This window comes from Chiloscyllium plagiosum, chromosome 22 (assembly GCF_004010195.1).
Source record: "Chiloscyllium plagiosum isolate BGI_BamShark_2017 chromosome 22, ASM401019v2, whole genome shotgun sequence".
NCBI lineage: Eukaryota > Metazoa > Chordata > Chondrichthyes > Orectolobiformes > Hemiscylliidae > Chiloscyllium > Chiloscyllium plagiosum.
In genome coordinates this window covers 30,817,952-30,831,226 of record NC_057731.1, presented here as the reverse complement: position 1 = coordinate 30,831,226, position 13,275 = coordinate 30,817,952, and the positions used below count along the sequence as shown (strand labels likewise).

Here is a 13,275-nt window from a genome sequence, read left to right as displayed (position 1 = left end):
ACCTCCCAACTCCTGTACTCAATACTCTGACCAATAAAGGAAAGCATACCAAACAACTTCTTCACTATCCTATCTACCTGCGACTCCACTTTCAAGGAGCTATGAACCTGCACTCCAAGGTCTCTTTGTTCAGCAACACTCCCTAGGACCTTACCATCAAGTGTATAAGTCCAGCTAAGATTTGCTTTCCCAAAATGCAGCACCTCGCAATTATCTGAATTAAACTCCATCAGCCACTTCTCAGCCCATTGACCCATCGGGTCCAGATCGTGTTGTAATCTGAGGGAACCCTCTTCGCTAAGATTTGCTTTCCCAAAATGCAGCACCTCGCAATTATCTGAATTAAACTCCATCAGCCACTTCTCAGCCCATTGACCCATCGGGTCCAGATCGTGTTGTAATCTGAGGGAACCCTCTTCGCTGTCCACTACATCTCCAATTTTGGTGTCATCTGCAAACTTACTAACTGTACCTCTTATGCTCGCATCCAAACCATTTATGTAAATGACAAAAAGTAGATGGCCCAGCACCAATTCTTGTGGCACTCCACTGGTCACAGGCCTCTAGTGTGAAAAACAACCCTCCACGACCACCCTCTGTCTTCTACCTTTGAGCCAGTTCTGCATCCAAATGGCTAGTTCTCCCTGTATTCCGTGAGATCTAACCTTGCTAATCAGTCTCTCATGGGGAACCTTGTTGAACATCTTACTGAAGTCAGTTGACTTCAATTTGGCTGTTGGGACCACGGATTAGTATAGAGAAAATCAGCAAAGGGTTAGGTGGATTGGCCATGCTAAATTGCCCAGAATGTCCAGGGATGTGTAAGTTAGGTGAATTAGATATGGGAAATGCAAGATTGTAGAAATAGTGTAAGAGGATGGGTCTGGTTGGGATGCTGTTCAGAAGTGCAGGATGGACTCAATGACCTGAAAGGTCTGATTCCACAGTGTAGGATTTCTATGCTTCTAATCATTCAATAACCACTACTGATAGGGATTAGGAGAACAGGATAACTCACAGTAATGTGCTTACAGTAGTCACCTTGGCTCACATATGAAGAATTGCCAATTAAGTTGAGGTTTGGATACTGATTAGAGCCCATAGACATACATTTGAGCAGGAAGGAGGAAGAAAGTTCATTGCAGTTTTCACTATGGCCCTCAGTTCTTCACTGAAATCCAAAACTGTATTTTCTTCAATGATGTCACCATAGCAATGATGGCAGTCTTAACTGTGTTGTAAACCCAGTATGGGTCACTCTGCTTTAATGTGCATTTCCTCAACACAAATTCTCTGTAATGCAATAGATGAATTGAGGATGCTATTTTAAAATGTCTGTTGGCTGTAATATCGCTAACACTTTAAGCACAATTTCTCAAGCGTGATTTTTCTATAATGCGGGGTCGCACAAGAACGCCACCATCATATTATAGAAGAACTGCCAGCAATTAATATCTCCAATGAATCATTCATTTCAGACCCACTGTTACTACCATGGCGTTGTGGAGGGCATTATTGATTCCAAAGTTTTGTTCAGCACGTGCTCGGGTGTCAGGTATTGTATTATAACTGTTTCCATTTTACAGCTAAAAATAGTTTTGTACACCCCTAATTTGAGTTTGATGTCTTACTGAAATCTTATGGATAATGCTTTCATCCAAATTTATTTTGAAATATAAAATTGCAAATATATGGCACCTTATGAAAAATATCATAACTTTTCATATTCCAGGATTTCTGAAAGTGCTTACTTTTTGATACAGAATATTTTATTCTGTTGGTAAATATTTGTGCACAGCAAAGGAGGAACATTGTCATGTCAAAAACACCAAGAAAAAACCATATTCATTTTTAAATGTGCTGCATTATCTTTAACACCAATTTTACATCCGCATCTCAGATTAAGGTATAATTCAAGGAATGTAACTTCCTACAGCTTTCAATGCAGTACTGGAATATCAACATAGGCTATATGTTAAGTTCCTGAAGTCAGACTCAAATTCATAACATTCTGATTCAAAGATGGGACTATTACAAAGTAACCCTATTTAAACCCAAAACCTTTAAGTAAACTACTTCTATTATCAAATCTCATATGCTATATGCAAGGATTTAAGACAAAAATATAGTCTTTAATTGATGTATGGTTAGAGGACAGTGGAGGGTAGATAGTCTACAGATACAATTAATTTGGTACTTTATTTATAATATTTTCCTTACATTGATGCAATATATTGTTTCTGTAGCAGCTTTTGATTCAAAGCATTTTACAGCCGATTTAGTTCCTTAAAATGTTTTCACTTGGGTCATATCAGCAGCAAATTTACATACCAGGAGTTCCTACAAACTGTCATGAGGTACATGACAGGAGGGACTTTTTTAGTGATGTTGATTGGTGGATCTATATTAGCCAGGACACCAGCGAAAGCACGTTTGCTCTGCTTCAAGAAGTCACATGGAATCTTTTATGTCCATCTGAGAAGGTAGTTGGAGCCTCCATTCAACCTTGTAGTCAAAAGAAGCAATGCAGAGTTCTCAGTTCTGCACAAAAGATTATACTTCCTTACTTATGATGATGATGGATTCTTCCATCACTTTGACAGATCAATGCTCAGCAAGTAGACCAAATGTTCATTTTCTAGATTGGTGTTGTCTCATATGTGATGTTAAATCAAATCTTGATTTTTGTATCTGATTCAAAATGCTACATGTGAAATCACTAATGGGAATGTGGGCAATGGCACTGGTACATAAATCCTTTAGGAACCTAAACTCTGTTCTCCTCAAATGTTGAGATGCTTGATGACAGAGACCTGTCCATTTGAATCTGTTTAGAGTGTTGAGTTTTCTATGTAGTGCAGCCAACTTATAGAGTCTGAGGATTAACTTTCAGAGCATCTGAGTTCAGGATGTGTTATGGTGCAGGTATCGGTCTTCAATTAGCTAGTATTTACTGCCTTTGCCTTTGTTCTGGTGAATGCCGAATATTTTCGTAGGAACTTTTGGGGGTTAGGAATTCTGTCTTTTTTATAGTTCATTTGTAGTTAAATATTGCCAACACTCACCTGGCTATCTCATCTATTATTGTTGAAAGATCTCATTTCATGGAGGGTAGCATCCTTGCCTCTGAGTTAAATGATCAGGTTTGAGTCCTATTCCAAATCTGGATGACCCATAGAAGTGTGCTTACCATAGGGTCAAACACGCTGATTATTAACCTAAAAATCCTCTGAAATGCTGTAGCAGATGGTAAAAGCAGGAAAGTCTCCTGGGTATCTTAATGTGGCATGGTGCTGCTCAAACTGTAGCCTCTAGCAATGGGCTCATGAACTGTTATAGGAACGATTTATCTATGGAACAAATGCAAGCGCAAGCTTTGTCAGTTTCATATGCCATTAGGTGTTAGATTGTTTTATCTATAGTATACAAAAGTTTGAGGAGACAGGAGATGGGTTAAAACATGTGCTAAATGCTGGCTTCTTCTCCTGATAGAATTAAGAGCATTTGTCCGGTCTGATTGTACAATTAAGAAGTGTTAGACCTTTAGTCTTTTAAGTTCATACAATCCCTACAGTGTGGAAACAGGTCATTTGGCCCAACAAGTACACACTGACCCTCTGAAGAGTAACTCACCTAGACCCATTTGCCCTACCCTATATTTACCCATGACTAATGCACCTAACCTATACATGACTGAACACTATGGGCAACTTAGCACAGCCAATTCATCTAACCTTTGGACAGTGGGAGGAAACCAGAGCGCCTGGAGGACAACTACACAGTCATGGGGAGAATGTGCAAACTCCACTCAGACAGTTGCCCTAGGCTAGAATTAAACTTGGTTCCCTGGCTCTGTGAGGCAGCAGTGCTCACCACTGAGCCACCGTGCCACCCACTTAGTAAATGTTAGTAAAAACTACTAGGCCTATATTGCTCTAAGTAAGTTAGAAATTGTACCTGCACTTAATAAAAGAATCAAGGATATTAAACTGATTACTGCATCAGAGTTGTGATATTTCACAGAATCATACAATCCCTACAGTATGGAAACAGGCCGTTTGGCCCAACAAGTCCACACCTACCCTCTGAAGAGTAACCCACCCAGACCCATTTCCCTATCCTATTACTCAACATTTACCCCTGACTATTGTACCTAACTCACACATCCTTGAATACTGTAGGGAATTTAGCATGTCCAGTTCGCCTAACCTGCACCACTTTGTATTTTATTTACTATTTGCTGGTGTGAGTTTCATTCATTCTTGCAATTTTATGAAAGTGCTGTTTTGTCAGTTAGTTTCTTAAAGGGATAATAGCCCAGTTAAGAGATATTTAACAAGTACGTACTAATTGGGGAAACTGGTTGCTAACTTATTTCGAGCATATAGGCCTAGTATTTTTTACTAACATTTACTAACTTAAAAGACAAAAGGACTAACACCTCTTAATTGTGAAAATAATTTGGTGATCTGTAATTTATTCAGGTCCGAGAGACAATTTGTAAGGGCTGATTAATATTATAATGTTTTGTGGAGACTTGATGGAGATGATATTGTTTATAATATTGATATCTACTCAGAGGTAGCAAGGGCTGAGCAGCTGCAAAAATGCAGTAATGAGTTTGAAAGGATTGTTTTAATTAGAAAGGATTGTTTTAATCTGATCTATCTATGATAGTAAAATATACTTCCAAACCATGGTTTTGTGAATGAATGAATGAAACCGCGCTAACGTAAATAATGGGTCAGGATTATGAGAGAACGAACAGGAACCAGTTTTAATGAATGTAGCGTGTTGGTGAGTGAGTTAATAAAGATAACCAATAACAATATCTCACAGGCCCATTGTGTCTGCACCAACATTCCGAGAAGCATCCCACTCAGATCCATCCCCCTACCCTATTCTTGTAACCTTCTTGTAACACTACTATTATAGGACAAGCCAAACTGAGAACAGCTAGGGAATTCCTAGAGGCATGGCACTCATCCACAGATTCTATCAACAAACACATCGACCTGGACCCAATATACCGGCCACTGCAGCGGACAGCTGGAACTGACAACCGGAAGCGGCAGATACAAATCATTATAAATGCCAGAGGAAACATCACAGAAGCGCTTCACAGGAAGCTCCCAAGCACTGAGGATGTCACCTAGACAGGGAACGAAACACAAATTCCCAGCTCAGCGAACAGAACCACAACAATGAGCACCTGAGCTACAAATCTTCTCACAAACTTTGAACATCTTGTAACCATCATTTAACATGGCTAATACACCTAGCATGCACAACGCTTGACATTATGGACAATTTAGCATATCCAATCCACCTAACCTGCACATGGAATCAGAAACAGACCCTATGGTCCAACCAGAGCATGCCAAACATAATCCCAAACTAAACTGGTCCCACCTGCCTCCTCCTGGCGCATATCCCTCCAGAATGAACTTCCTAAGGAAATGGTGGATGCGGGTATAATTACAACATTTAAAAGACATCTTCGGACTGTGGGAGGAAACCAGAGCACCCAGAGCAGGAAGTGCAAACTCCCCACAGACAGTTGCTTAAGGCTGGAAAAAAGACCTGGTACCTTGTTGATCTGAGGCAACAGTGCTAACCGCTGAGCCACTGTGCCACCTGATGTGTGAATGTGAGAAGAATATAAAAACGAAAATTTGCAATAAAAACATGAGAACAGAAATTAAACTTTTCTGGTTGGGAATAGCCAAAAGATTGGAGATCCTGATGGACCTAGAGATTGATTTGTGTGTGGATCTATTTAAGTCAGTGAAATCCAATTTTGCACAATAATCTTCAAACACATCCTTACTAATGCATGCAAAGGATCTAATGTCTCTTCTAGACCTTGGCCATGGATGTCTTTACTTTCAACCTATAACAATATACCAGCTGCAATAATGCAACATTGAGCACAAACATCTTGTCCACCATACTGGTAGGTTAAACACTCATAAAATGGTATCACTGAATTGCAAGGCTCAGTGTTTAAAAAAGTTTCTTATAGATATGTAGCATACAGAGATCTTCAAATGTAGTAATGACATAAATGCAGGTTATAAACTGATGAACTCTGTTAAAGAAATAATGGCAAGAAACCGTTTGGTTGTTGTTCCATAAAATCATCCTTGCCACTATACTCCAGTGTTGGAGATTGTGGGGGCAGAGGGAAATCTGATGTTTCTAGGGCATGCGGGTAAACTACTTGATACAATATAGTGGCACAGTCCCTGGCTACTTTTGATTGGAGAGGGAAAGCATTCCCTCAAAGGTCTAGACCACCTTGTTGCCTTTGGGCAGCACAGTGGCACAGTGGTTAGCATGCTGCCTCACAGCGCCAGAGACCCGGGTTCAATTCCCACCTCAGGCGACTGACTGTGTGGAGTTTGCACATTCTCCCTGTGTCTGCGTGGGTTTTCTCCGGGTGCTCCGGTTTCCTCCCACAATCCAAAAATGTGCAGGTTAGGTGAATTGGCCATGCTAAATTGCCCATAGTGTTAGGTGAAGGGGTAAATGGAGGGGAATGGGTCTGGGTGGGTTGCGCTTCGGCGGGTCGGTGTGGACTTGTTGGGCCGAAGGGCCTGTTTCCACATTGTATGTAATCTAAAAAAAAATCTATCACATATCGAGAGTGTGGTGCTGGAAAAGCACAGCAGGTCAGGCAGCATCCAAGGAACATGAAAGTTGATGTTTCGGGCAAAAGCTCTTCAGGCAGAGCCATTCCTGATGCAGGGCTTTTGCTGAAATATTGACTCTCCTGCTCTTTGGATGTTGCCTGGCCTGCTGTGCTTTTCCAGCAGCACACTCTCAACTCTAATCTCCAGCATCTGCAGTCCTCACTTTCACCTAAAATCTATCACATGACTGCTCAAGCAGAGTCTAATAGATTTTGCCCCACTCAGTGTACCAACCCTCCAATCTTTGTGTTCTAACTCCTTCAGGGAAATTAGAATACCTCGATAAGAAGACGTTTTCACTGACTGCCCTGATATTTGACTTGTGTGAAATAAACAATGGTACAACATAAGCTCAGTGTGACTGAATTTATGCTATTTATTGGAAAATTCTGCTACTTGGTGATGAATAGCACCACTTTCACACAAAGTATATTTGTGGCAACTATATTTTGTAGAAATAATTTAATTACAATTGTAACTTGTAATGATTTATTCCAATTTGTTTATTTTCACAATGGCACAGAATTAATTATGAATATTTAAGTGGCCTTTGTAGAAAATTTAAACAAAGAATTTATTGTGATCTGAAATGCTTTAACATAAACAAGCTTTGGTGATACTGCTTCTGGCTATTAATACACATAATATACTTTTTGTCCACATCAATGACTGGAGGAAAGCACATTCCACATTAGGCAGGCCTGACAGTAGAACTTTCTTTACTTTCTGATAATAATAGACTTTTTCAAATGCGAGTGAACATGAAAGTCAGCTAGATTATCAGAGTTTAATGTTGTGAACAATGTCCTAAATTAAGTAAAAGCAAAATATTGCAAAAGCTAGAGAGCTGAAATAAAAACAGAAGGTGCGAGAGAAACTTAGCAGGTCTGGTAGCATCTGAGGAAAGACAAACAGAGTTGATGTTCGAGTCTAAAATGACGTCTTCTATATCAAAGCAGTAATTGATGGTCAATTGTTTTATGCTTTTGGGCTGTGAAAGTTTCACATGGAATGTAGCTGGCCTAGATTGAGCAATGAGAAAGGTGAGGTTTGCTCAACTTGAGAGAATCCAGGGACAGTGATTAAGCATTTTTAGGTCCTACGTAAAATTGTTACCTTCATATCTTCCAGAAATACCTGCCTTGAACATACATTGTGAAATTGCCAAAATGCAGTTTTATATTTTAGAAGTATTTTCCTCCTGTTATTCAACTCAGTTGAGTGTGTGAGGGTATATTTGTGTGAATGCCTGTTTCTGTTTGTGTGTTTGCATGAACTCATTTCAAAAATGACTAGCTATGCATCCAAAAATTGGTTCTGTGAGTCTGGCTCTCCGCTGATTTTGATTTGGTTTATTATTGTCACATGTACCTAGGTACAGTGAAAAGTTTCGTTTTCATGTAGCAGGCAGATCATACCATACAAAGTCTGTAAGAGTAATAGAACAGAGCAAGGTTGCAGATGAGGTGCACAAAAGCAAGATCAACATTATATTTGAAATTTGAGATGTCCATTCTGAAGTCTAATAACAGCAGAGAAGAAGCTATTCTTGAATCTGTTGATCTATGTGTTTAGGCTTTTGTATTTTCTATTCGATCAAAGAGGTTGGAAGAGATTATAACAGGGGTAGGAGGGGTCTTTGATTATGTTGGCTGCCTTTCAGAGGTAGCGAAAAGAGTAGATGATCTCTGGAAGCAAAGCATCATGGATATAATCCTTTAATGGTTTCATCACAGTAACTCAACAATATGTATTCTTTATCCTTGTGTATGTATTACAGAGGAATTATTTTGGTTGGTGAACGAAGTTTTGGAATTGAGCCATTGGAAAACTCATTTAACTTTGAACACCTAATTTATCGACTAGAGGACATGCAAACAGAACCCTTTGTATGCGGAGTACCTCACCACAAACAATCAACAAACAATGATGGTCATTCGAGCTATGGGAGCTTGGTGCAGCACTTGAGAGTAATTACAGCTTTATTTAATTGTTTCATTATCTAATAACAAAAAAATTAGAAGCTTCATGTTACAAAATGAATCATAGGTTCCTGAGCAGCTTAGAAGCAGTTTTAATCCATGTTTAACTAGGTAAAATCACAAGTGATAGAAACTGGACATATATCTTTGAAGAATGCAGTGTATCCAAGTTAAGCAGAATACTGCACACAACCTGTTTTAACAAAAGCATAAAATTAGAACTGAATTTTCCCAGGGAGAATCATAACCTGCAACTGGCGCCTGAAAGTAGGTGCCAAAACCAGGACTGGCACTTTAGCAGCAACGTCAAGTAAAAAGCCACAGCTTGGGACCACTGTACAATTGAGGTATGTACCCCATACCCCAAAGCTTCTGGCCAGAACACAGAACCATCAGTTTCACAGCTTTGCAGCCACTGTTGAGACTGCAGGTTGAAGGAGATCAATGCCCTTGAGTTGCCTGTGAAAATGTAAATAGCAGACACAAGGCAGGTCCCAGCAATTAGAGAAGAGGAGTCTCATAACAGTGACCATATTCTATGTGAAGGAGCAGACATTGATCCTATAGGTCCCCCACCTTGGGCCACAGACCAGCCAATAAGGAAGATACATCCCTAGGAGACTGTCAGGGCAAAATACTGTTGGGACTGGGAGGCAGTACTTTACTAGTGATTCATGTTACCCAATTAACCTTCTGACAACAGTTGTATTATATTCCCACTGCTGGTAATTTATCATATTGGTAGAAAACATTGGGCTCCCCTCCCAATGCCTTGTATTTTACTAACCATCACATCTCATAGCCCATTATATATTTTTCTCACATTGATGCCATTTTATTGTTGTGGTAACGTTTTGATCTAAAATATGTTCCAACTCAAGAGTCTTCAAAGATACAGATCATAATATTAGAATTATTGTGGTACATTTCTAAAATCGTGCACTACAATACTTTCTCAGTCAACACATTTAAAACATTTGAAATATTTGCCACTTTTCAAAAACTGATGTTTATTCATTGTCTATTATATTGGCCCAGGAACATTTGGCCCTTCATATTCCCATAATTGTACAGCCAGTTTGATTGTCAATATCCTTGTCCAAACCATTAAATGATTTTAACCTTACCCACCTGGTGGCAATTTAGCCATTAATCAGTTAAATGTTCTCAGGATTTAGCTGCCTCCCTCTTTCCCTACCTCTCCCTCACCTTTGATGGTCTACATTGCCCTTAACAGGCTTTGCACGTAAATTAATCAATTACAAAACACGGGTGATTTACTAGTGGTGGTTAACAGATGAACATGTATCACAGATGATTTGGTACTGGGGAAAGAGATCATTCAGTTGCACATCTGGACATAAAAGAAACAATAAGAAGAAAAAATGCTCCCAGGGGCTCTTCTGAGCAAGTAGGCCTGGGTTCAAGTCCTCCTGCTCCAGAGGAATATAATAACATTCCTGAGCAGGTTGATTCAAAAATATCTTAGAAACTCTCAGTTATCCGGCTTGGTGTTGACTTTTTCAATTTTCACCAGATGAGGCCAGGACGTATTTCTTCATTGGTTTTGCATGTGAACATGTCCTTAACAATCCTTTATTGACAGTCTTACCATTTAAGCAAAGTCAACAAATGAATACTATTCAGAAGTATACATGTTTTGTATATTTGGGTTTATTATTTTATATATATGCACAGCAAAGATTTTGTCCAACATTATATTATCCAATCATGTCTTAAACTTAGTGATGCTGCAGTCATCACCATTCTCATCAGTAATCACACGTAACCCAACTCACTTCCGAGTGCAAGTCCCTTCCATTTTTACGATGTTTGCACACAGCCTCAAAAAAAATTCCACCCACGTAAAGAAATGCACTGATTTTCAATCCCATAAAAGCTGTTTGTACTAAATTCCAAAGTCTCACAAGCTGACTGCAAAGGGATGATTGTGCAAGCAATAATTGCATGAACCTTACAGCCTAAATTAGTTTTGCTAGTGTTGCATTTCTATTCTTCAACAAAACCAATCCTTTTACAATGCAGTTCTCCTCTTAGCAATTGTGGTACAAAGACCTGTTTTAAAAATACATTGAGTTTTTTTCCTGATTGTTTTGTAAAATCACCTTTAGCAATTTCAGAGAAGTACATTTGTTGGGGTGTGCTCTAGTCAATAATGCATTGGATAATAAAAATGTATGTTCAAATCCATTTTCCATAATGCAAAAATAAGGGTATTCTGTTATATAACTGAGAGAACAAGAACTAGAAACATAGACAAAATGTATGTATAATTTTGTATGTACTCTGATATTGCAATCATAGAATAAGATACTTATTCTGTAAAGAGAAAGCTGCATTATAAGTTATTGCATCTAATGTGCAAACTACACAGAATTAGGTATATACAGAAATTACCAATACCATGTTCATCTAATTCTATCTTTATGTTTAACCATTAGAAAAAGCGAGCTGTTTTACCAAGAACCAGATTTGTGGAATTGGTTTTGGTTGTTGATAATGATAAAGTAAGTCTCAATTTCTTCAAATTGTTCAAAATTACATTAAAAAGATATCATTATCACTAAATCTATTGACGTTTGGTCATGTCTTGTGTTTTTCAGTATAATTTGCACAACAGGAATGAAACTCTGATTCAGGAGCAAATGGTTGAACTGGTTCATATTGTAAATGGTGTATGTATGAGTTTTTTTGTGGGTCAATTTTCATTTATCTAATCTAGATGTAACATTCCTGACTCTCAACATTCTTATAGCTTTTATCACCTCAGAGAGACACAAGGTTCCATATGGTGTGGAATTGTACCTAGCATGGTTAAAGGCATGAACTAGTGATTACAGACCTTGTGTGGTATCACACTATGTATGATGAGATTTATAGATGGTAAGGAAGCATGGTATGGTTTAAAGTAATAGACTTGGTATCATATAGATTGGAGGAACCAGGTAGGACATTATTTAGGTTTGAGAATCAATGATCCTGTGGAAATACTACTTCAATGGTGATATGCATCATATCCCTTTATCCATTCTGTACCTCATTAGATATTAGGTCTTTTAAACATGTCCGCCAGGTTGACTGTGATTAATCAATGTCATTTGTGAACTTCACCACTTTCCTCAGTTCCCTTCCCCCCACCTTACTCCAGCTCCAACCTTCGAGTTCAGCACAGTCCTCATGGCCTGTCCCACCTGTCAATCTTGCTTCCCACCTATTTGCTCCACCCTCCTCTCTGACCTATCACCTTCACCCTCACCTCCACCCACCTATTGCACTCTCAGCTACCTTCCCCGCCAGCCCAAAACCCCTCTCCCGTTTATCTCTCCACCCCCAAGGTTCCCAGCCTCATTCCTGATGAAGGGCTTTTGCCTGAAACATCGATTTTCCTGCTCCTCGGATGCTGCCTAACCTGCTGTGCTTTTCTAGCACTACTCTAATCTTGACTGTGATTAATCAAGGCAATGCCCTAAAGAATGAACCATATAACTGCTGTCTCAAACAGGACTCTTCTTATACAATATATAATGTTTTTCCCCTTTAACATTGGTGTCCTATTGAGTGAAAGATGAAGATCTTTGACAAAATGTCTCTTTTTCTAGTGATACTCAAGTCCTGTGCTATTGAATGGCTATTTAGAAAAATGATCATCAATCAAAAATACTAACTTTTTTAAATCATCTGTTAGATGTACAGCTCTCTGAATGTCCGTGTCATACTGACTGGGCTTGTGCTCTGGAAAGATAAAGATCAGATTGTCATCAACGGAACTGCTGGAGAGGTTTTGGGCGCATTTGTAAGATGGCGAGAACGAGTCCTGATTCCTGAGAAGCAACATGACAGTGGGCATCTTATTCTGTAAGTTTTTTTATGAGAAGTCCATCCAGGCTTCTTCAACTCCGTTGCAATAAAATTGATGGAAACCCCTTTAAGCACTTCAACATGTGGTTAAACTTAAAACATAAGTCAAAGCTATTAATTTAACCTGGGGCAGTGTTTTGTAGAGGAATAAGATGGTGTTATTTTATGGGTCTGTAAATGGCCTTTAGTAAAGTGGTATGCTCTTCTTGTCAGATATGGGAGTTTAAGGAGAGTTTACAGGTTACTGCAGATTATACCTGCAATAAATGCCATTTATGGGTCGGCCGGGGCAGTCAGGTTTGTGGATTTTGGGCAGGAGGTAGAAACGGGCGGTGCGGAGTTGTGGGACTATGAGGTTGGAGGCGGTGGTTTGGAGATCCCCTGAGGTGATGAGGTTATGGATGGTCTGGGAGATGATGGTTTGGTGGTGGGAGGTGGGGTCATGGTCAAGGGGGCAGTAGGAGGAGGTGTCCGATCGGAGCACCAAACTACCACCACGCCTCCCATCAAACCGGCAGACAAGGGAAGCGTGGTGGTAGTTTGGCGCTCCGATCTTTATATTGCTGAGGCTAAACACCAGCTCGCGGACACCTCCTCCTACTGCCCCCTTGACCATGACCCCACCTCCCACCACCAAACCATCATGTCCCAGACCATCCATAACCTCATCACCTCAGGGGATCTCCAAACCACCGCCTCCAACCTCATAGTCCCACAAC

The 13,275-nt window shown here is 39.6% G+C and overlaps 1 protein-coding gene across 1 annotated transcript in view; it reads left to right on the top strand.

Annotated features, from left to right (window-relative positions):
* The window catches only part of zgc:174164 (uncharacterized protein LOC570656 homolog), a 55,215-nt gene that overhangs the window by 13,162 nt on the left and 28,778 nt on the right, over positions 1-13,275 (top strand). Inside the window, exons 5-9 of the mRNA XM_043712671.1 lie at positions 1,479-1,555; positions 8,476-8,665; positions 11,140-11,205; positions 11,302-11,373; positions 12,384-12,553. Coding sequence (XP_043568606.1) covers positions 1,479-1,555; positions 8,476-8,665; positions 11,140-11,205; positions 11,302-11,373; positions 12,384-12,553 — 575 coding nt within the window. The remainder of the gene's footprint in view (positions 1-1,478; positions 1,556-8,475; positions 8,666-11,139; positions 11,206-11,301; positions 11,374-12,383; positions 12,554-13,275) is intronic.